This window comes from Polypterus senegalus, chromosome 1 (assembly GCF_016835505.1).
Source record: "Polypterus senegalus isolate Bchr_013 chromosome 1, ASM1683550v1, whole genome shotgun sequence".
Classification (NCBI taxonomy): domain Eukaryota; kingdom Metazoa; phylum Chordata; class Cladistia; order Polypteriformes; family Polypteridae; genus Polypterus; species Polypterus senegalus.
Window position 1 is genome coordinate 242,690,554 of NC_053154.1, and position 25,508 is coordinate 242,716,061.

Below are 25,508 nucleotides of genomic sequence, written 5' to 3' on the forward strand. Positions count from 1 at the left end.
GAGACAGAGAAAAACAAACAATCAAGCACTGCGCGGGAAGCATATCGTATATCATTGAGGAGTTTTAGTTAATGCGTAATACATGCTCTGATTGGGTAGCTTCTAAGCCATCCGCCAATAGCATCCCTTGTATGAAATCAACTGGGCAAACAAACTGAGGAAGCATGTACCATAAATTAAAAGACCCATTGTCCGCAGAAATCTGTGAACCAGCGAAAAATCCGTGATATATATTTAGATATGCTTACATTTAAAATCCGCGATGGAGTGAAGCCGCGAAAGTCGAAGCGCGATATAGTGAGGGATCACTGTATACCTACTGATTATAAGCATTTGATAAGCATTTGATATATAATATACTGTCACACATGTGTGAGTAGGAGGCAGCTAAAGGGCTTAAGTATTGGCAATACCATATCAGACCAGGGGACGGTAGGATGTACTGACTAACTTTCTCAGTTCCTTGCAGGTTCCAGGTTCCGTTGCATTTGATGTCATCACTCCCAGGCCTTTTGATGATGTCGCTTCCGGTTCTGACCCCGATGATGTCACTAACGGCTCCGGGCCTTGTGATGACGTCACTTCCTCTCTGGGCTTTTAAAGCTGCCATCGTACCTTCACCTCATCAGTTCTATTTTGGACCCAGTCGTGTGAATATCTCTGTTCAAACTTTTACAGTCGGGATATAATAATTGGGTGGCTGCCCCGAACTTTTATAATGTCTGAAGTCTTGTCCTTGTCACAATACATACACACAGATACACACATACAATATATATATATATACACACACACATATACACTGTATATTCTTTTCTTCAGTTTTAGAAGTAACTCATAAACTGGAAATAACCAAGTCTTTTTAATTACATTATTTATTCTAAGTATCCTGAATTATTATATGGTTTGTGTATCCAAGATATCTTGTTTAATTCCTTTGAACATTATTACTATGTGAATGATCATGGGGTGCAAGCCTGTTCATGATTTTTGATTAGTCACATCGACAAGAAGAAATATTTTTACAAAGTTGGCAGGGAGAGGGAAGCAGGAGTGCCCTCCTCCAACTGGCCATTATCTTACACATACAAAAGAAGTGATTAAAAGTGAAACATTCTGTTAATTAGCAACAAAAAAACAAAGAGAGCACGGCTAGTAACAAAAAAAAAACAAAGAAAAGAATGATGACATAGTGGCTGTTGTAAATAAGAAAGAAAAAGCAGTATTTATTGCTAACATATTAAATCAACATTTCTGAATGTATACCTGTCATTCATAATACATTGCTTTCATAATACCCTAGTGGAAAAAACAGCAGATAAAGAGTTTTTTCTTTAAATGCCATTTATTCAGCTATAGTTAAAAAAGATTTCATACCACTAATAAAGAGAAGTGAATAAATAGTAGAAATTCCAGTCTGGTCACTGTGCCATCAAGAAGCATGCATACTGTATTTTAAAAAGAAAATTGAGGAAGACAAACATTTTAAAAGCCAGTTTAATGAAAGGGTTCTTTTTTATGGTACACTGCAGGTATTACAATAACAAATATATTCATAAAGAACAACTATTTTAATTTAACCAGATTCCCATAAAGAGTAAAGTTAAAGGAGGCACTGTTAATTGAAATCTAATGAATTCTTCATGCTATTTGTTGTTAATGTTGTGAGAGGAGTGTTTAGCAGCAGAGTTCAAGGTCACCCTTAGTACCCTCCCTAATTTGTCCCCCAGCTAGCGCAAATCTTGTGCTCTGAAATACACAAGCTGCCCAATCTGCCGAGTTTAAAGTAGACATTTTTTTAGCTGGGCACTTATCTTTGCTGGCTTCTGGCAACTAATGTCATTGAACTATAGGTAGCTGACATGTCAAATACTTATGACTGTTAAGGGCTGGGCAGATGAGAAAGAATGCAAAACTCCCTGGAGTTTTTACCATTCACAAAGTCACATGGTTATTTTATTTAAGCAAGGATATGACGAAACCATCAGCCTAAATGTAACTATACATTAGTTGAGACGTGAGTGTGTTCTAATATCTAAGATGACACTTTTCGTTTTCTTCCCCCAGTTCTTTAATACTTAAATAATGAGAGGATTTTATCCAGAGAAGGCATTCCATATTTCTCCTAACCAGGCTGTAAAATCATAAAATTAAAAAAGAGGGAGAAAGTGAAAGCTAAAAAAGGTTGTGCTATATATCACAAACCACATGCTAACACAGTATGTATTTTTCATTGTCAATGCGCCCCCAACTGGTCACAAATGCTACAATGTGGAACGGATGAGAGGAGTTATAAGACAGGACCACATGACATTACAAAGTAGGTAAAACTAGAGGGACAGAAATAATTTCTTCTAAAAATAAAACCTATTTTTGCATGTCTTAAAAATTATTTCTGTAAACCAGCAAAATAATATTTTATAGAGCCCAAAATAATATATTCATTATTACAAATCATACACTTGAAAAGTTAATGAGTCAACACATTCTGCCTGAGGCTTAAGGAACTTCCTCCTTTAAAGTCACTGTAAACAGGCTAAATAAAAGAGAAGCCAAGTGCAGAGTTATCAGTCTAACCTCGGCATTTGACTGGAAACTTCCTTGTTTTGTTGCAGCCATGGCCACAAAGCTTCCACTGAGAAGTGAGTTTGAAACATGGAACTCAAGAAATGTGGCATGTTTTCTCAGTCAGGTAAGTCATTATAACTTATCTGAATGTAATGTGAATGCACTTACAAAGCAGCTGTGTTGATTTATTTAAAAAAAATTGTGTTTCTGTTCAATGCTATTTTTAGATAACTTCCTAAAGGAACTTTACATATTATTCTAAATTTGGGTATAATTTTCTCATGGAAATGTTATGCATAGCATATTAACTATTTCTAATAAACTATTGTGTGTTTGTGTTACATTTCAAATGTGTGTATTCCAACTGGTCACAGAACATGAGGAGAATAGGATAGGGGATTTAAAAATTCAGTAGTAGAACTTCAGTTTCCTCCCACATCCCACAGATGGGCATGTCTGGTTAACTGCCATCCCTAAATCAGCCTGATTTGGGTAAGTGTAAGTGTGTGTGATTGCTGTCCCATCTAAGGCTGGTTGTTTAAGAAAGACTCTTTAAGATCTGCAATGGAAAAAGAAGATTTACTCTTTATTTACAATAAGTTAGTAATTTAGCTTTTTTTATTTAAATAGAGGTGGCATAGCTACTGCCCGACAGGTGCAGGGATCTGGGTTCAAGTTCAGATCTAGGCATTGTCTATGTGGAGTGTGAGTGGTCTTCCTGTGTTCCTTTTAGCTTTACCCATGTTTCCCCACATCTCAAATATGTGTATGTTGGTTAGTTGGTGTCTCTTAGCCTAGTATCAGTGAGTGTGGTTGCAGGATGGAGTATGTCCTCTAATTGGCTGCATTATTCAGGCAGTATCACTTAATACAATCTGTATAACAGAAACAGTATTCAGACAAACACTAATAACAATAGGATGCCATTCAAAACATTGATACCAAAATACAGAAATGTAAAGAGCATCTGGAGCAAAAAGGACAAGTTACCTAAAGATGTGGCTAATGTGAAGTGACTCAACAACAGCTTAGCTGCTTCACTCTGGTATTAGGGAGAAATATACAGGCTTTAAATAGCAAGAAATAGTGCCATTCTCTAACCGTCAAAGTATCAAAAGTACACAAAACATTTAGAGCTCCTCTGATTTGACCGGCACTTATATTATTTATCAAGGAAATTCTCATTCACTCAGATATTCAGTGTGTGTACAACCTCCAAACACTGATGCTGTGACCTAACGTTCTAAATAGAGACCTGAAGTAAATGAAGTGTATTCATATTAGAAGATTTTAGGAAATGAGCTTTGTCTGTATGTCTGGTACCAACTCCAGACAAAATTCAAAGCTTCTGGACCTTTTTGATGAGAATATCCACACATACATAATCAAGGGCAATGGTCCTTAAAACTGAAATCATAATATTTATACATCCATCCATTTTTTGTACCACCTTATCTAGCTCAGGGACACTTACCCAGGCAGGAGCCAGCCCTGGATGGGATGCCAGGAGATCGTGGCATGATCCTCTTAATTTTAATTTACCAGCCTCACCAGACTTAAGAAACTCCACTTATCATAAAAGTCAGTGAAAGCTCAGCCATTGTGATTAAAACCTTTCATAGTGGGATGGTAGCAATGCTGAAATAGTGAGACTGGAACAGACTATGAGTGCTGGTGGAAAGCACATCCATTGTAAATAAAAGATTATCCATCCATCCATTATCCAACTCGCTATATCCTAACTACAGGGTGACGGGGGCCTGCTGGAGCCCATGCCAGCCAACACAGCGCACCCTGCCCTGGGTTTGTTTCCTGCCTTGCGCCCTGTGTTGGCTGGGATTGGCTCCAGCAGACCCCTGTGACCCTGTAGTTAGGATATAGTGGGATATATTGGGTTGGATAATGGATAGATAGGTCTCATTGTAATCTTCAAGGCTCTTTAAATCTTTCAGGGCTGATATCGACTTTTGTCAAAAGGAGGAGTTGATAATGGTAATCGACTGTAAATGGTGACAAAACCAACTGCTATGTTTTAGTTGGTCTCTCGTTGCTTGAAGGAAAGTTAGATTCATTTGACTGAGATTCCTGTGTTCACATGGATAACAAACCGCAAACAATAGCCAAAATGGGACTGACATCTGGCGAGAGATCAAAGCAAATGCGTAAAGCAAAATACTCCATGAAAAACGTTTTGCCTATTATTATCTCTGAACTGGACTATGACTTGTCGGATTCCGATTTTTATACAATTGATCGAAAACGAATGTGAGGTTCCCGCTTCAGTTGAATGGTCCCCAGCTAATTGTGGTACTGACAATGTTCACCAGGTAGGACTGCCACTTAACAATGATAAGAGGTAGAAACCAGTTGCAATGGACTCTGACCATGACTGCTGCTGCTGCTGCTGCTGCCCCAGCCACGCGAAGACAGCCTGGCAGCAAGCCTGCTGCACATTCTTGGCAAACAGGCAGCCAATGCATGCAGCAACAGACATTTATGTTGATTTCTGTGTGAAACCATTGCTTTTCAGAAACTGTCTTTGGGAAAAAATATTCAGCCCTCAAAGCCATTCAGTAGTTATGATTGTTGCAGCAAGAGTACCACCAAGTAGAACTGGAGAGCATAAAGCCTCATTAAAACACCTTTGCATAAGAAAGATGCCTAGAAAGTGGAAGACCACATTACATCTAAGAAGTGAAAAACATGGAGGCCTCAAAGCAGTAGACAAAGAGAGCAAGAGAGAAAGTGTGGCACCCTGCGAAGAAACATGCAATGCTTTCCAATTTTGCTAGGTGGTAGGCGCCTGACTGATTCTTCGCCCTTTGAGAGAAATCCTGCAGGGTGTGTCAGTTACCATTTTAGTCTGTAGATAGAGAAGCTGAGATAAGGTTTATCTCTCAAAGACGTCAGAATCCTCCACTTAGGTGCTGCACAACAGTCTCTGAGTTAGAGAAGTAGGGTCTTGCTGCTTCTTTAAGAGGAGAGATGAAGGGAGGCCTTGGAGCCTTAACGTTTCATTGGCTACCTATGGCACAGGGAGTATAGGGAAAATAAGGGCTACAGGAGGGCATTGTAGCATAGTGTCTGTATACAAATCATTTCTAGGGTTTGGATAGCGTTGATCATGGGAGGTTGTTTAAATTTGCCTTATAAGATGGCTCATTACGTTTTAGGTTCTGAAGAGAGTTTGGGGAGAAGGCTCACGAGCAAGTGGAAGAGAGTAGGTTCATAAGACAGTGAGAAATAGAGAGCACAAGAGTAGTATCTACTCTATATATATAAAATCCTAAGCCTAAAAGTGCAACGATTTTCTGCAACGAGTTTATGTGACAATTTTATGTCACGTTTTTTGTCACGCTTTAAATTGTGCTTATTTTAAAACCTAGAGATATATTTTTGGTATCATTCATTTCATAATTTATCAATCTTTATTCTGATGATGTTAGATTTTAAAATTCTTATTCCGTTTTTTTAAATTATAAACTAAAATATCAAGAAAGACGTGGTTTTTAATATTAAGAAAGTCATGGTTTTTATATTTTTGATCGAGTAAATTTTCCTTCACAGGAACAAACTATTAAAAAAAAAATCTATTCATAACACCAATGTTTGTATTTAGGTGGTTTAGTTAGCTGAAGGTCAAGTTACATTAGAACATTAGAACATTAGAACACTCTAGACGAGAACAGGCCATTCAGCCCAACAAAGATCGCCAGTCCTATCCACTTATTTCCTCCAAGAAAACATTGAGTTTTGAAAGTCCCTAACATCTTACTGTCTACCACACTACTTGGTAGATTATTCCAAGTGTCTATCGTTCTTTGTGTAAAGAAAAACTTCCTAATGTTTGTGCGAAATTTACCCTTAACAAGTTTCCAACTGTGTCCCCGTGTTCTTGATGAACTCATTTTAAAATACAAGTCTCGATCCACTGTACTAATTCCCTTCATAATTTTAAACACTTCAATCATGTCACCTCTTAATCTTCTTTTGCTTAAACTGTAAAGGCTCAGCTCTTTTAATCTTTCCTCATAATTCAACCCCTGTAGCCCTGGAATCAGCCTAGTTGCTCTTCTCTGGACCTTTTCTAGTGCTGCTATGTCCTTTTGTAGCCTGGAGACCAAAACTGCACACAGTACTCAAGATGAGGCCTTACCAGTGCATTATAAAGGTTGAGCATAACCTCCTTGGACTTGTACTCCACACATTATGCTATATAACCTAACATTCTGTTAGCCTTCTTAATGGCTTCTGAACACTGTTGGAAGTTGATAGCTTAGAGATGACTCCTAAATCCTTCTCATAAGGTGTACTCTCGATTTTCCAACCGCTCATTGTGTATTCAAACCTAATATTTTTACTTCCTATGTGTAATACTTTACATTTACTGACATTAAATTTCATCTGCCACAAATCTGCCCAAGCCTGTATGCTATCCAAGTCCTTCTGTAATGATATAACGGATTCCAAATTATCTGCTAATCCACCTATCTTGGTATCATCTGCAAACTTAACCAGCTTGTTACTTATATTCCTATCTAAATCATTTATATATATTAAAAATAGCAGCGGCCCTAGAACTGACCCCTGTGGAACACCACTCTTAACATCGGCCAGTTCTGATGAGGTTCCTCGCACCATCACCCTCTGCTTCCTGTGTCTGAGCCAATTCTGCACCCATCTAAAAACATCACCCTGAACTCCCACTTCTTTTAACTTGATGCCCAACCTCTCATGTGGCACCTTATCAAATGCTTTCTGAAAGTCCAGATAAATAATATCATAAGCTCCACTTTGATCGTATCCTTTTGTTGCCTCCTCATAGAATTCCAACATGTTAGTAAAACACGACCTCCCTCTTCTGAACCCATGCTGACTGTTCAGAATAACTCCTGTCCTTGCCATGTGTTGCTCAATCTTATCCTTAATAATTCCTTCCATTAATTTTCCTGTGATGCTTGTTAAGCTTACTGGCCTATAGTTGCTTGGATCTGCCCTGTCACCCTTTTTATATAATGGGATGATATTTGCCATTTTCCAGTCCTTTGGAATCTCCAGTGCACAGTGACTTCCTAAAAATATGTGTCAAGGGTTTATATATGTACTCACTAGCCTCCTTAAGAACACGAGGATAAATATTATCTGGGCCTGGTGATTTGTTTGATTTCATCTTATTTAATCTGAGCAGCACTTCTCCCTCTACAATTTCCAAATCCCTCAGTACCTCCTTAGTAGTTGCGTTTACCTCTGGGAGGTTATCCACTTGCTCACTTGTAAACATCTGCTATTTCATTGTCTGTATCTTTTAATTCCCCTTTACTATTCCTGATGAACTTGACCTCCTCCTTAACTGTTCTTTACTACTAAAATACTGAAAGAATCTCTTGGGGTCTTCTTTCACCTTATCTGCTATATTCCTCTCCAACTGTCTTTTAGCCTCCTGATATCCTTCTTAAGGGTTGCCCTCATGTTCTCATACGCTCTACGATTCTCTTTGCAGTCATTAGTCTTATATGCCTTATACAGCAGTTTTTTCCTTTGCAACTTCTTTTTTAAATCTTTATTAATCCATCGTGGAGTTTTTTTTAGTTTCCTATTAATTCCAAATTTAGGTATGTATCTGTCCTGCATTACATGTAAAACATTTTAAACCTGTTCCACTGCTCCTCGACTGTCTCCACATTTAAAAGCTTATCCCAGTCTATCCTACTTAGACTTTGTCGCATCTGCTCAAAATTAGCCCTACCAAAGTTCAACTTAACAATTTTAGTCTTTGCATCTGTACTCTTACAAAATACTGAGAATTGTATTACATTATGGTCACTTGACCCTAGTGGTTCAATCACCTCTACACCCTCAATTCTATCCTGATTATTACAGAATACTAAATCCAGACAGGCTTCACCCCTTGTTGGTGCTTTAACATGCTGTGTTAAAAAACAGTCACTGATTACTTCTAAAAACTCCTGCTCTTGTGCTCCTCTATCTGCAAGGTTGTCCCAGTTAATATTTGGACAATTAAAGTCCCTCATGACTATAATATCCCCCTGTAAACTTGCCTTTTTGATATTACTAAAAAGATGCGTGTTGAAATTACTGTCTGAATTGGGTGGTCTATAACACACTCCTAAAATAAGACCTCTTTCCCTAATATTTTGCAGGCGAAGCCACATGTCCTCACTAAGATGGGGCTCATCATCCAACTGAAGATGACTTACATTTAAACCCTGTTTGGCATAAACAGCAACCCCACCTCCTTTTCTGTTCTGTCTATCCTTCCTAAAAAATGTGTATCCCTCTATGTTACACTCATCCCCATCTTTGTTATTTAGCCAGGTTTCCGTTATTGCTATAATATAATTATGCTCTGCTACATACAACTCCAACTCACTTACCTCATTTACAATGACCCATTGCATACCACTTTAGTTTTCATGTGATTTTTCCTGTTATTTAAATGAGTCATTTTTTTTAAAAAAGTTTTTTTTATCTATAAGAATGTCAGTTAAAATGGATCGTTTATTTAGTCTCTTATAAATACTCATTGAGCACAGTGGACCTCAGTTTAACAGGAATACTCCAATCAGTAAGATATTAAATATTTAATTCTCATTTCATGATTTTTAGTCTGTTAAATAATAATTAATTTTTGTTTTACATATTTATAGATTTTCATAATTTTGACTACAATAAATAATCATTTTTCTTTTGTACACTAAAATTCTGGCTGCAACTGGGGGTTGGGCAATGAAGGCGCCAGGGGCCTTGGCCCCCTAGTATAACATAAATTATTACATCCATTCATTCTAGCTCAAGGGCTTTTAGTGTTGAAAGGTACAGTATGATGAGCTCAGTTGACAAAGGTGGATAAGAAAAAATATACTCATGTACAGCATATAGTGAGTAGAGGCAAAATAAACCTTTGGAGACGCACACTTATTTGGAAAGGTAAAAATCTGTCTGAACTAGGCCAACATGACAACCAGCCACCCCAGAAACTGAATAAACATCTACCATAATTTGATTTCAAATTACATGATTAGTTTGCTGGGCTCCAGCAAAGCATTGTTATCTTCTATTTCATGGTAAGTGAGCAATGGCATAGTCTCTGTGTCCATCAGTTTTAAAGCATCAGTTATAATATAGGATTGATGAGCAGAAGCCATCGAGTCAGTTTGTGCAGGCAAGCAGCAGAACAATATTATTTAATAGTGTCAGATTTAATCAAACACACTTAATCGCTAACCATTATATAACCCACTGTTTCTATTAAAGGGTCTTGGGGAGCCAGCATTTATCAAGCATCAGGCTCCATAAAAAAAACTTCTTAATAAAATCTGAGAATGAGTTAGAAAGACATGCAGACAGCAAGAAGTGGATTGAAGTGAGTCCAAATTAGCTACAATCATACAGAGCACCCCTAATGTTTCCAGCTTATTTCACCAAACATTTAACAAAAAAAAAAACAAAACTTGGTTTTGAATTAACTCATATCAATGATTCATTTTACCCCAAACCTACTTTTAAAAAATATAAGCAGTACAGAAGCAAAAACCCTTATAGAGCAAAGCATAAAGCACAATATACTGAAAATATCTATTTATTTTATCAATACATGGCCAAGGGTAAACAGAGCACACCCAGGCTGCACCAAGTGCAAGAGCCAACTCCATACACTGCAACAGTCCATAGCAGGATAACAAACTTGATTAACCTAAAGAAGATGACTAGTTGATCCGATCCGCTCTGAGAGACTGCTTTGGAATTACGGGCTGGGATATCCTGCAGGGATCATATAGTGAGAACATTGAGGAGGTTGTTGACTGCACTACTGACTACATCAACTTCTGTATGGACATTGTAGTTCCAGTAAGAACAGTACGCTGCTATGCTAACAACAAGCCATGGATTACAGGTGACATCAAGGGCCTTTTGAACCAGAAGAAAAGGGCTTTTAAAGGCAGTGATCAGCATGAGCTCAAGAGTGTGCAGAAGTAAGTCCAAGTCCAGGTCAGGGCGGCGAAGTAGCAGTACAGGAGAAAGCTGGAGCAGAAGTTGCAGAATAACAGCATGAAGTAAATGTGGGATGGGATGAAGAACATCACTGGCTGCAGCTCGAAGCGGGGTGCCACCATCAAGAGAGACGTGGAGAGAGCAAACCAAATGAACAACTTCTTTAACAGGTTTGAGCACCCTAACCCACTCTCATCCCTGAGTACTACACCCTCCACCCATACTTCTGCTGATACCAGCATAGGAGAGACATCCCCAAACTCTACTCTACAGCGCATCTTCAACCTGAGCGTGAAACACGGGACAGTCCTGAGGCTTTGGAAAACATCTTGCATCACCCCAGTCCCAAAAGTATCACATCCTAGTGAGCTGAATGACTTCCAGGCTGTCGCTCTGATGTCACGTGATGAAGACCATGGAGCAGCTGCTGCTTCACCACCTGAGGCCACAGGTCCGCCACGCCCTTGACCCTCTGCAATACGCATACCAGGAGAAGGTGGGAGCAGAGGATGCCATCATCTATATGCTACACCGATCCCTCTCCCACTTGGACAGAGGCAGTGGTGCTGTAAGAATTGTTTCTTGACTTCTCTTGCGCCTTCAACACCATCCAACCTCTGCTCCTTAGGGACAAGCTGACAGAGATTGGAGTAGATTCATACCTGGTGGCATGGATCGTGGACTATCTTACAGACAGACCTCAGTATGTGCATCTTGGGAACTGCAGGTCTGACATTGTGGTCAGCAACACAGGAGTGCCTCAGGGGACTGTACTTTCTCCGGTCCTGTTTAGCTTATATACATCGGACTTCCAATACAACTCTGAGTCCTGCCATGTGCAAAAGTTCGCTGACAACACTGCTATTGTGGGCTGCGTCAGGATTTGGGAGGAGAAGGAGTATAGGAACGTAATCAAGGACTTTGTTAAATGGTGCGACTCAGACCACTTGAACCTGAACATCAGCAAAACCAAGGAGCTGGTGGTGGATTTTAGGAGACCCAGGCCCCTCCTGGACTCCATGATTATTAGAGGAGACTCTGTGCAGAGGGTGCAGACCTATAAATACTTGGGAGTACAGCTGGATGATAAATTGGACTGGACTGCCAATACTGATGCTCTGTGCAAGAAAGGACAGAGCCAACTATACTTCCTTAGAAGACTGGTGTCCTTCAACATCTGCAATAAGATTCTGCAGATGTTCTATCAGACGGTTGTGGCGAGTGCCCTCTTCTACGCGGTGGTGTGCTGGGGAGGCAGCATAAAGAAGAAGGACGCCTCACGCCTAGACAAACTGGTGAGGAAGGCAGACTCTATTGTAGGCACGGAGCTGGACAGTTTGACATTCGTGGCACAGCGACGAGCGCTGAGCAGGCTCCTGTCAATCATGGAAAATCCACTGCATCCACTGAACAGTATCATCTCCAGACAGAGGAGCAGCTTCAGTGACAGACTGCTGTCACTGTCCTGCTCCACCGACAGACTGAGGAGATCGTTCCTGCCCCACACTATGCGACTCTTCAATTCCACCTGGGGGGGGTAAACATTAACATTATACAGTTATTGTCTGTTTTACCTTTTGTCTGCATTTTTATCACTCTTTAATTTAATATTGTTTTTTATCAGTATGCTGCTGCTGGAGTATGTGAATTTCCCCTTGGGATTAATAAAGTATCTATCTATCTAATTTGTTTTAATGAATAGCAAATAACTAACTCAATACACTGACCCTTAGTTGCTTGCCTATAAACATGACCTACCCTTCGTTAATAAGGAAATACGCAACATTAAAATACATAAGCAAGCAGGCACACTGAATGGAAAAAATGGATTTTTATTGATGTCATTAAGTGCTGGTCTCTTTACTGGCCAATAATACCACCCAGCATTTTGAATTAGGAGACAGTTGGAAAAGGCATTACGACTACATCCCATTGACACCACAGCTTTATACCTGGAGGTGGAGAATTATTTTCAAAAAACAGTTACCTGGGCCATCTATTGCTTGAAATGTGTGTATAATATGGAAGCATGTGAGCTTGATTTAAAGATTGTTGTTGATTGATAAACATTTGTAATAAGCAGGATGGATGAGTATTCTTTTTCAATATAAGATACTTAAAATTGATCTATTCAGTACTGTCATTCTCTACTTTAATTCAAGTATAATTGATACAGGTCTTAATTTAAGAATGATAGTTTGATTGGAATTCTGTCATTTCTGCCCACATTCCAGTGATGTGCTGATGAGACTGAAATTGGAGTGGTGTGTGAGTTCAATGTGCCCTGCATTGAAATGGTATCCCATTCTAGGCTAATTTCTGTGTTGTGCTGCCAAAACCAGAACCCTTGTACATTTTTTTATTAAAATAAGCAGGTTCAGAAAATGAATTAATTAATTTATATCAGTTATTACGAAACAAGAATTCTTACACATGTAATAAATGTGTCTATTTCTGAAAGCATAACAATAACCCAGTTGATCACTCTGCAGAAAAATTAGGGACATTTCTTCAGTTTTGGGACACATGCTGAAATCACATAAAAAATGAAAAGAAATCATAATTGATTTTAAGAAAAATAATAACTATGCAAGTAGAAGGGAACCCTTATCTTTTTGGCAGCCATCAAAACAATGAATTATGCCAATGTATAAAAAAATCATCTTTATTTACAAAATCACACATGGGAGGGATGAGCCTAAGAATGAATATAATACTAAGTAAACAAAAAGATAAATGAATCATGTTGACATTTAGCCTACCTCTGCAGGTGCTATAATTCATGCACCCTGTGATGCCTTGAACACCTCTTCAGTATTGCCAAAAGCAGTTACTTCCACACATACTCTTTCTCTATCTCCCTTTGTCTCATATATTCTCTTGATACTGATCTTTCCTCCTCCAGCCAGTTGAATCTTTAACTCTAGTTAACCCATTAACTGTTGACTCAGAATTTATTTGGGAAAAGGTGGCTTTAAGCCTACGTCCTGGGGTCTTTTGCAGCCAGGTGCTTGAATAACCACTTTAGCAATGTTTAACATCCTTGAACCTCAACATGTTAAGTTGCCTTTAAAGACCAGGTCTCCCATTTTACATATATGTTGCCCTCACTTTTAAAGGGACAGCAAAGCCCAGTAAGTGCCAACCCGGAACAGAATACCCTCTAGCTGCCAGTAGGTCTTGTTCTTGTGCTATCTGTTCTTGTAGCTTACAATGGGGCTAAAGGTTACATGGATCCATAGGTGAATAGAAAAACTTTACTCTAATAGAAAAATAGAAGAACTTAGCTCCAGGGGTGTGGATTCACCTTGGAAAACTATTGCCAAGCACCTATTTTTGACATGCTTGAATGTTGATGTGTAGATGTGAATTGATGTCTAGTTTCATAGACAACTATACAATAATAACTGAAAAAGGCATACTTATGATTGCTTTTATTCTTTCACTGAACAGAAACTTCTTTCTTCATGTCACAAAGATTGCCTACTGCTGCTAGAATGATGATGCATGTGTGTGCTTCAGTGGGACAGAATATTAAGCAGTCAAACAGTATGTAAGCAAGTGACAAGACCTGAACAGACAGGAATCCAATCATCCATCCATCCATCCATCTTCCTAACCTGCTTATCCAAGGCAGGGTCGTGAGGAAGCTGAAGCCTATGACAGCAAGATCTGAATACATGGTAGACACAAAGCCTGGACAGCACGCAGTCCACTACAGGGCAAACACACACACACACTCACTTGGGCCACTTCAGCAGCACCAACTCACTGTAATATTATTTAAGCGACCATCTATCTGTTGTTACAAATAATGCCAGAACATAACTGATGCAGAAACAGAATTGCAAAACAATTAGGATTATAAGCAAAATATATCTTGGCACTAGGCCTTGCTAAGTTGTCATAACTCCACCAATGAAAGAGGCTGTGAGAAGACAAGTGAAAAGAAAGTGTATTCTTACAGCAAGAAAAAAAGTTCCAAGAATCTATACTAATAAAAGGCAAAGCCCTCACTGACTCACTCACTCACTCATCACTAATTCTCCAACTTCCCGTGTAGGTAGAAGGCTGAAATTTGGCAGGCTCATTCCTTACAGCTTACTTACAAAAGTTGGGCAGGTTTCATTTCGAAATTCTACGCGTAATGGTCATAACTGGAACCTATTTTTCTCCATATACAGTACTGTAATGGACTATAGCTCGATGGCTGTGGGGGGCGGAGCTGTGCGTCACATCATCACGCCTCCCACGTAATCACCTGAACTGACTGTGAACACAGTACGTAGAAAAGAAGGAAGAGCTCCCAAAGAGCGCTGAAGAAAAACGCATACAAGCTTATTCATAAGTGCAGCTACTGCGGAAACAAAGAACGGTGTAAACCGTAAGTTTAAATTAAGTTTATGGACACGCTCCCACTGCCATTTGTCATGCCTTCATCGAATACTTTATTCGCGAGATACAAGTTTAATGAGAAGACACAAGGTATAAATGAGACTTTGGATCACTTTGTAACAGAGTTAAAATTGCTGTAGCGAGAAACTTTTAAGTGCAGGGTCTTAGCTAACATTAAACAAAGCCGTGGACATCGCAACATCACACAAGAGAGCAGCTCACGTGAACTGACTGAACGCAGTACAAGTGATCACTTCCATGCATCAAACCTGTTCAAAAAACGCATTACACAATTGACAAGGTAGGAAAAGAATATGCTCCGAGCTAAGCTCCACAGCTAACGCGGTCTTACGGAAGCAACTTTGTCACGCTGCCACCAAATACTCACAGAAAAATCCACAAGTTAATACACACGCTGTCTCTAGAGTTTCTCCACACTCAATGTATTCCTCGCATCCCCGTTATACCCTCTGATCTCCCATTTCAATTCAGATGCCTCCAATTTCCAGTAAGGCTATGCTGCACGATAACAAGTAATAAGTCTCAGGGACAGGCCCTACAAAAGGTTGCCATTGATTTCAGGCAAGATTGCTTTTCTCCTGGACAACTATACGTTGCATTCTCAAGAGTGAGCTCGCACAGCTTCGTCATATTACAACCAGAGTGCTGAACTGACAACGTGATATATAAAGAGAACTATAACAATCGTAATAAACGAACAATAAAACAGCAGAGAACCCGTGGATTAAATAAAAAAGAAGCATCCTTGGAAAAGCAAGGAAAAAGGATGGCCTTATATGTCATTCGTTTATAAAACAGCGGAGAAGCTGTGTAAAGGCTGCTTCACAAAAAACCAGTGGAGCGCCTTATATGAGCAGGCATTCAGCTAAAGAAGGGAATCAATAAATATCTATAATCGTAATAAACAAACAAAAAATAGCGTAGAAGCCGCGGATTAAATAAAGGAAATGCGTACCTGAACAGTAAAGTAAGTCTCGAATAGCTACATAATAACTATAACAATCGTAATAAACGAACAATAAAACAGTACAGAACCGCGAAGCAAGGAGAAACGACGGCCTTATATGGCGTTCGTTTATAAAGCAGCGGAGAAGCTGTGTGAAGGCAGCTACACAAAAAATGTGTTCCTCGCATCACCGTTATACCCTCTGATCTCCCATTTTAATTCAAATGCCTCAAATTTCTAGTAAGGCTCTGCTTCGCGATGACAATTAATAAGTCTCAGGGACACACCCTACAAAAGGTTGCCATTGATTTGAGGCAACATTGCTTTTCTCCTGGACAACTATACGTTGCATTCTCAAAAGTAATCTCAGTGCACAGCTTGGTCATATTACAAGCGGAGTGCTGAACTGACAATGTGGTATACAAAGAGATCCTTAAAAGATAGTTATTGGTATATTTTCCCTCAGTTTAAAATGGTTTTCTTTTCTTCTTAATAAAAATTTAAAAGCAGTTCTTCGCATGGTTTAGGGATTTTGCTATATACAGTATATATATACTCAGCAAAAAAAGAAACGTCCTCTGACTTTCAACTGTTTTTACTTTCAGTAAACTTAATGTGTAAATATTTGTATGAACACAAAAAGAGTCAACACCTGTAATGGAAGGATTTTTCTCTGTAAAAAGCAAAGGTGAAATAAAGAGAGGGAGGGGGAATCAAGAGAGCAGATGGGCGTTAGTCGCTTCAGCGCAGAATCAGCTATAGAAACTAATGTTTTGGGAAAAACAGCCGGGAATGTTCTAAAGATACAGCCAAGGCTATGTAAGGAGTTGTTTTTCACTTCGAGAGGCTTTTTTCACATGTAAGCATATTACTGTGTCTTCTGGTATCAGGCACTAGTGTCAAGGCCGAGTAGAAGAAAAAAATAGCACCGTGTCCCGTGGAAGGGGGGGGTAGGCTGAAACTGATCACTTCTGCATACACTGCTTCCACGTAGGCCGCTTTTGGGCAAGGACACCTAATTAGTATATAAGGGAAGGTTCCGCCCTCAGTTTCTTTGGACACTCAACCGTGGGGAAAGGCGCAACTGCCCGGTATCTGATAAAAGGCACACGGGGTTGATCCTCTGACGAGACTGACATGTGGGTTCCTTCAGTCTACTGGTCTAGGATGATGGCTCTGGGTCTTTTGATGTATGTTACTGTATGTATGTATGTTATTGTAAGTATAAGTTTGTCTCTTTAAGCATATATATTTATTTCTATAACCCATTCATATGTATTTATATGTTATAATTGAATAAGTAAATTTTATTGAAGTATCAGACCTCTTCTCTCTGATTTTTGCCCACTTATTCTAAAGAACCCCTTGAACCATTTTCCCAAATCAAAACAACACCATAAGACATAAACTAAAAATGTTTCACAATGTGTCCCTGAATGAAGGGAGGCTCAAAATCAAAAGTACCAGTCAGTATCTGATGTGGCCACTAGCTGCTTGAAGTACTGCAGTGCATCTCCTTCTCATGGACTGGACCAGATTTGTCAGTTCTTGCTGTGAGATGTTACCCCACTCTTCCACCAAGGCACCTGCAAGTTCCTGGACATTTCTGGGGGGAATGGCCCTAGCCCTCACCCTGCGATCCAACAGGTCCCAGACGTGCTCAATGGGATTGAGATCCGGGCTCTTCCACTGAGAGGATGATCAGCTGTCCTTCCTGTCTCCCTGTAGCGCTGTCTTAGACGTCTCACAGTGCGGACATGGCAATTTATTGCCCTAGCCACATCAGCAGTCCTCATGCCTCCCTGCAGCATGCCTAATGCACGTTCACGCAGATGAGCAGGGACCCTGGGCATCTTTCTTTGGGTGTTTTTCACAGTCGGTAGACAAGTCTCTTTAGTGTCCTGCGTTTTTAGAACTGTGACCTTAAATGCCTACTTTCTGTAAGCTGTTAAGGTCTTAACAACCATTCCACAGGTGCATGTTAATTAATTGATTATGGTTAATTGAACATGCATGGAAAACATTGTTTAAACCCTTTACAATGAAGATCTGTAAAGTTATTTGGATTTTTAAAACATTATTGTTGAAATACACAGTCCTTAAAAGGGACATTTCTTTTTGCTGAGTATATATATATATATATATATATATATATATATATATATATATATATGTGTGTGTGTGTGTGTGTGTATGTGTATATATATATATATATATATGTAGATCTGTATATATATGTATATATATGTGTCTGTGTGTGTATATATATATATATTTATCTGTATGTATGTACAAACAGGATTCCAAAAAAGTTGGAACACTAAACAAATTGTGAATAAAAACTGAATGCAATGATGTGGAGATGGCAAATGTCAATATTTTATTTGTAATAGAATGTAGATGACAGATCAAACGTTTAATCCGAGTAAATGTATCATTTTAAAGGAAAAATATGTTGATTCAAAATTTCACGGTGTCAACAAATCCCAAAAAAGTTGGGACAAGTAGCAATAAGGCTGGAAAAAGTAAATTTGAGCATAACGAAGAGCTGGAAGACCAATAAACACTAATTAGGTCAATTGGCAACATGATTGGGTATAAAAGAGCTTCTCAGAGTGGCAGTGTCTCTCAGAAGCCAAGATGGGTAGAGGATCACCAATTCCCACAATGTTGCGCAGAAAGATAGTGGAGCAATATCAGAAAGGTGTTACCCAGCGAAAAATTGCAAAGACTTTGCATCTATCATCATCAACTGTGCATAACATCATCCAAGATTCAGAGAATCTGGAACAATCTCTGTGCGTAAGGGTCAAGGCCGTAAAACCATACTGGATGCCTGTGATCTCCGGGCCCTTAAACGACACTGCACCACAAAGAGGAATGCTACTGTAAAGGAAATCACAGAATGGGCTCAGGAATACTTCCAGAAACCATTGTCAGTGAACACAATCCACCGTGCCATCCGCCGTTGCCAGCTGAAACTCTACAGTGCAAAGAAGAAGCCATTTCTAAGCAAGATCCACAAGCTCAGGCGTTGTCACTGGGCCAGGGATCATTTAAAATGGAGTGTGGCAAAATGGAAGACTGTTCTGTGGTCAGACGAGTCACGATTCGAAGTTCTTTTTGGAAATCTGGGACGCCATGTCATCCGGACCAAAGAGGACAAGGGCAACCCAAGTTGTTATCAATGCTCAGTTCAGAAGCCTGCATCTCTGATGGTATGGGGTTGCATGAGTGCGTGTGGCATGGGCAGCTTGCATGTCTGGAAAGGCACCATCAATGCAGAAAAATATATTCAGGTTCTAGAACAACATATGCTCCCATCCAGACGTCATCTCTTTCAGGGAAGACCCTGCATTTTCAACAAGATAATGCCAGACCACATTCTGCATCAATCACAACATCATGGCTGCGTAGGAGAAGGATCCGGTACTGAAATGGCCAGTCTGCAGTCCAGATCTTTCACCTATAGAGAACATTTGGCGCATCATAAAGAGGAAGGTGCGACAAAGAAGGCCCAAGACGATTGAACAGTTAGAGGCCTGTATTAGACAAGAATGGGAGAGCATTCCTATTTCTAAACTTGAGAAACTGGTCTCCTCGGTCCCCAGACGTCTGTTGAGTGTTGTAAGAAGAAGGGGAGATGCCACGCAGTGGTGAAAATGGCCTTGTCCCAACTTTTTTGGGATTTGTTGACACCATGAAATTCTGAGTCAACATATTTTCCCCTTAAAATGATACATTTTCTCAGTTTAAACTTTTGTTCCGTGATTTATGTTCTATTCTGAATAAAATATTAGAAGTTAGCACCTCCACATCATTGCATTCAGTTTTTATTCACGATTTGTATAGTGTCCCAACTTTTTTGGAATCCGGTTTGTATGTGTATACGTATATATGTATATGTGTGTGTGTATGTATGTGGATATATATATGTTGATATGTGTATATGTAGATATATTTATATGTATATACGCGGGTATTTTGCTAGTCTTAAATAAAATAAGCTCAACAGTCCTATTACTTTAATTCTTCCAAAATCGTGGCATGTTTCGTTTTGAAGGTCCCTAGAGTCCCACTTTTAACCACACCACTTGCTAACTTATTCCATGTGTCTATTGTTCTCTGTGTGAAGAAAAACTTCCTAATGTTTGTATGAAATTTACCATTAAGAAGTATCCATTTGTGCACCCATATTATATTTGAATTCATTTTAAAGTAATAATCTCGATCCACTGTACTGTACATTCCTTGCATAATTTTAAATGCTTCAGTCATGTCACCTCTTAATATCCTTTTGTTTAAACTTAAAAGCTTAAGTTCTTTTTATCATTCTTCATAGCTACTCTCCTGTTGCCCTGAAAACAGCATAGTCACTCGTCTGGACATTTTCTAGCGCTTCTATGTCTTTTTTGTAGCCCAGTGACCAAACTATAAACAATACTCAAGATGTGGCCTTACATGTGTGTTATAAAGCTTGAGCATATCCTCCTTTGACTTGTACTCTACACATCGTGCTATATAAGCTAACATTTTGTTAACCTTCTTAATGGCTTCTGAAGACTTTCTGGAAGTTGATAGTTACAAGTCCAGTACGACTCCTAAACCTTTCTCATAAGGTGTATTTTTATTTTTCAGACCTCCAATTATTTATTCAAATCTAACATTTTTACTTCCTATGTCTCATACTTTACATTTACTTACATTAAGCTTCATGTGCCCCAAATCTGCCCAAGCCTATATGCTGTCCAATGATTCAACAGATTCTAGATGATAGATCAATCCACCTAGCTTGGTATCATATTCAAATCTAACCAGCTTGTTATTTATATTCTAAATCATTTGTATATATTAAATACAGCAGCAACCCTACTGCTGGCACCTGAGAGACACTATTCCTAACATCACCAAATACTGACATGGTTTCTTGAACCATAATTCTCTGCTCCCCCTGTGTTTTAGCCAATTCTGTACCCATCTACACACTTCACCCTGAGCTCCCATGACTTTTAGTTTCATTTCCAGCCTCTCATGTGGTACCTTGTCAAGTGCTCTCTTAAAGTCAAAATAAGTATTATCATATTTACCCCCTCTATGTCGTTTCCTTTTGTAGCTTCCTCATAGAATTCTAGCATGTTAGTAAACCGTGACCTACCTCATCTGAACCCATCCCGACTGTTCAGTAAATTTCCTGTTCTTGTCATGTGTTGCACAGTCTTTTCCTTAGTAATTCCTTCTATTAATTTACCTGAGATGCACATTAATCTTACTGGCCTAAAGTTACTTGAATTTGCCCAATCATCTTTTTTATATAACGGGATAATATTTGCCAGTCCTTCAGAATTTCCCCAGTGTGCAGTGAGCTTCCTAAAAGTATGAGCCATGGGTTTATATAGGTATTCACTAATCTCCTTAAGCACTTGAGGAGAAATATTATTTGGTACTAGAGACTTGTTTGATATCAGCCTATTTAATCTACGCAGTATCTCTCCCTCTACAATTTCCAAATCCCTCAGTAGCTCCCTAGTAGTCCCTGTTACTGCTAGAAGTTTATCAATTATCTCATATGTGAAGACCTCAGAAAAATGCAAGTTTAAAGCATTTCCTATTTCACTGTCTATATATTTTAATTCCTCTGAATTATGTCCAATACATTCCACTTCCTTCTTTACTGTTCATTTACTACTAAAACACTGAAAGAATCTCTTTGGGTCATGTTTCAGCTTATCTGCAATATTCCTCTCTAACTACCTTTTAACTTCCCTAATATCCTTCTTAATGGTTGTTCTCATTAATTCATAAGCCTTACAATTCACAGTAGTGTTATACACCTTATACAACAGTTTTATTCCTTTAGAGCTTCTTTCTCAACTCTTTATTAACCCAGTTTGAAAGAAAAATGTAGAGTCTCAAAGCTAAAACATTAAAATAAAATAAATAAAACAAAGTAAACACATTTTCTCTGTAGTACAATGACACATGACAATCTTAATTGACCTGCTACAATTTCCATAGAGCCAGAACTAGCCAAAAAATTAAATAATGAATGCAGTTAAGAGAATTCTCTGCATCTTAACACCAGCAAAACCAAGGAACTGGTTAATGACTTTCACCATACCCATCCATCCATTATCCAACCCGCTATATCCTAACTACAGGGTCACGGGGGTCTGCTAGAGCCAATCCCTGCCAACACAGGGCGCAAGGCAGGAACAAACCCTGGGCAGGGCGCCAGCCCACCGCAACTTTCACCATACCTAAAAGCCTTAATGACCTGTTGCGATTCAAGTGGGTGTAGAGGTGGTCCACATTGACGACAGGCTGTACTGGACTTGGAACACAGAGGAACAATATAAGAAAGGGCAGAGCAGGCTCTTTTTCCTTAGGAGACTGCATACCTGTGGAAAGTGACATTGTGATGGCTAGTGCAGTTTTTTGGGTTGTGATGTGCTGGACTGGAAACATCACTTCAAGAGAGGCTCACTGAATCAACAAGCTAATTGAATAGGTAAGCTCAATTATAGGACACACTCTGGACCCCTTGGAGGTACTAGTGAAGGAGAGATCTAAAACAAAACTGAGTGCCATTATGATCAATGTTGCGCGTTCTCTCTCTGATACACTAATACTAATTATGTTCAGCCAATGAATTATTCAGCAGATGTGCATCACAAAACGCTACTGGGGCTCCTTTATACCAACACCAATATGTCTGCATAATACCTTACTGTGACCGTGACAGCAATGTCAGAACATTTCTTTCCTTTAAATTTTCTTGCTTTATAGTCATTCTGTTGTGTGTTTAAACCAAAGTGTGTGTGTGTGCATGTTTATTTATAAATTCCCCCTGGGGATGGATGGATAGATAGATAGATAGATAGATAGATAGATAGATAGATAGATAGATAGATAGATAGATAGATAGATAGATTACCCTTTGGAGATAAAAGTAACATTTTAAAGAAGCTCTCTCTCTCTCTCTCTCTCTCTCTCTCTCTCTCTCTATATATATATATATATATATATATATATATATATATAAACAAATAAAACACATATAGAAAGCATTTGCTGTCAATAACATGGTTGAAGATGGCAGTAAGATGGACAGACCTGCTCAGATTGTACCATAGCATTATATTTGTTAATTGTCCTGATGAGTCTTTTTTAATCCAGGCACAGGAGAAGTTTGCAAAGAGGGACACGAGTGTCTCTACCTGTACCTTTTTTATTTTTTTTTTTTTAAAAACTTTACTTCTTTCGTCTGATTTATATAAATCTTGTACTCAGTCTGTCTTACCTCATGTTCTGCTGGCTTTGCCTGGAAATGTTAGCAACAAAAATAGGATACATTAAATCATAAGATGGAGTAGTAAAATGAGAAGGTCCCAACAGTCAAATCTAACAGACCTTTTTAATAAGCAAACATTGCAGAAATCAGAGTGTATTCTTTCAGGCAGAACTTGTCCACTACATTCATAATTTCAATTGTTTCCATCATGTCACATATTCCATTTTCTGAAGACAAAAAACAACTTACAGAATTATCTTGTTTGCCCAACAGTTATCATTCTTGACAATTACTTTGGTTGAGTGTTAATGTTGGTTGGTTTTTTTATATGTAGTATGTATTATCTGATATTATATCATGATCATTATGGTCACTATTATGTTTCATTAATTTGTACTGTTTGATAGGTTCTGGTTTGCTGTGCCTTTAATGTGATGTCTTGCTTTCTTGGTTAAAAATCTGCAGATGAACCAAAGTTCACTCTTTGGACAATAAACTTGAATAAAAAAAACATGACATCCTAAAATTCCAGTTACTTAGCATACTGTCACATTATATTTAACTAGGCGTCTGGAAAATACAAATATTATTTATTTATCAAGTATTATAATTCACAAAATAATTTAACCAGCTATTCTACCCATAATCATAAACATTTACTGAATATACTGAACTGGGGCATTGTTTTTTTAGATTGAATGATTTGAACAAAGTTCTTTATTTCTTTTTCTGTCTTTGCAATGGATACTGAAGATAAATTATTCACAAACTAGACTAATGTATTACTTAATTCTATTCCATCTATGTTTTCTCTTTCTTTTGCATACAGAATTTATAATATATTAAAAAAAAAGAATTCTGGAAATGCTTTATAAATTTGAGCACCATGCAAACCAAGCAATCATTTTGTTGATTTCCTCTGGTAACAATTGCAGAAGTTGTTCAGTTATAATAGTTAAAGAAAATAATAGCTTAGTGTACAGTTTTATTACAGTTGTAAATTGCCATGGGGCCCCTTAGTTAAGGCAGAGTATCAGCCAAATTGGCTTGTTTAATGAACTGAATAAACCCAGAGAGAACTGCCTGAATTTGTTTTCTTTAGGATTATTAAATGATAATTTGGGATTTTACCTTTTAAACAACTAAGCAATTTATAGTGTATAGAAAAGATATACTGGCTCAGACTTTAAAAATGTTTGCCTTATTTTTACCATTTACCACATAGTATAATAAATTTATTTCTAACAAATACAGAATGGAATGAAAGACTGCGCACTGACAGTGGAAAGGATGAAGATTAATGGCCAAAGGTTTTTGGTAAGAAAAACTTTTTGTAGCATTGTACTACTGAGAGATTGTACTTGATCTCAGACAATGTTTTTTCACACAGTACTCTCAGTTCGTGGTATTAGATCTTTGCTCTTAAAGAACTCATGCCAGATCACTGGATTAAAGTAGATATTTAAGTGCCAGTTCTTACAATTCATAGAAAAAAATCACACTACTCAAATGTTTAATAGAATATATTTTCTTATTATTATTATTAAACCAGAAAAACAACTGGCTAAAATACTTAGTTACTTCCAAAGAATTTTCGCAGTGTAATTAATTAGTTTTGATGACAACACCACAGTGACCAAAATCATGCAATAGTTTTCCATCCATTATCCAACCCGCTTTATCCTAACTACAGGGTCACTGGAGTCTGCTAGAGCCAATCCCAGCCAACACAGGGCACAAGGCAGGAAACAAACCCCGGGTAGGGCGCCAGCCCACTGCAGGGCACACAAACACATACACCCACACACCAAGCACACACTAGGGACAATTTAGAATCGCTAATGCTCCTAACCTGAATGTCTTTGGACTGTGGGAGAAACCCAGAGTACCCGGAAGAAACCCATGCAAACATGGGGAGAACATGCAAACTCCACGCAGGGAGGACCCGGGAAACGAACCCGGGTCCCCTAACTGCGAGACAGCAGCGCTACCCACTGCACCACCGTGCCGCCCCATGCAATAGTTATTCTGTCTATAATTTATATTTAAAACCAGTCACATAATGAAATGCAAATTGAAGGTTTACAGCAGTTTAGACTAAAGGGTTTTGAATGGATGCAGATCAATACAGATGCATTCTGGAGGATGTTTTTCATTCCACATATTTTGTTAAAGATTTTTTCATAGCATATGAGTACCATGAAGAGTCAGTTACAACTGTTTTCTTGAATGAAATATTTGGAATGTTGTCACTCTTCTTGTATAATCTGATGT

General features: G+C 38.5%; 1 protein-coding gene across 4 annotated transcripts in view; it reads left to right on the forward strand.

Annotated features, from left to right (window-relative positions):
* The first annotated feature begins 2,585 nt into the window (after positions 1 to 2,585).
* blnk (B cell linker) overlaps positions 2,586 to 25,508 on the forward strand; it is a 206,046-nt gene continuing 183,123 nt past the window's right edge. For 3 of the 4 annotated variants that reach the window (XM_039770706.1, XM_039770696.1, XM_039770714.1), the window contains exons 1-2: positions 2,586 to 2,692; positions 24,489 to 24,551. In XM_039770706.1, the coding sequence (XP_039626640.1) occupies positions 2,618 to 2,692; positions 24,489 to 24,551 (138 nt within the window). In that variant the 5' untranslated portion in view covers positions 2,586 to 2,617. The remainder of the gene's footprint in view (positions 2,693 to 24,488; positions 24,552 to 25,508) is intronic. The other variant, XM_039770721.1, reaches the window with a different exon arrangement.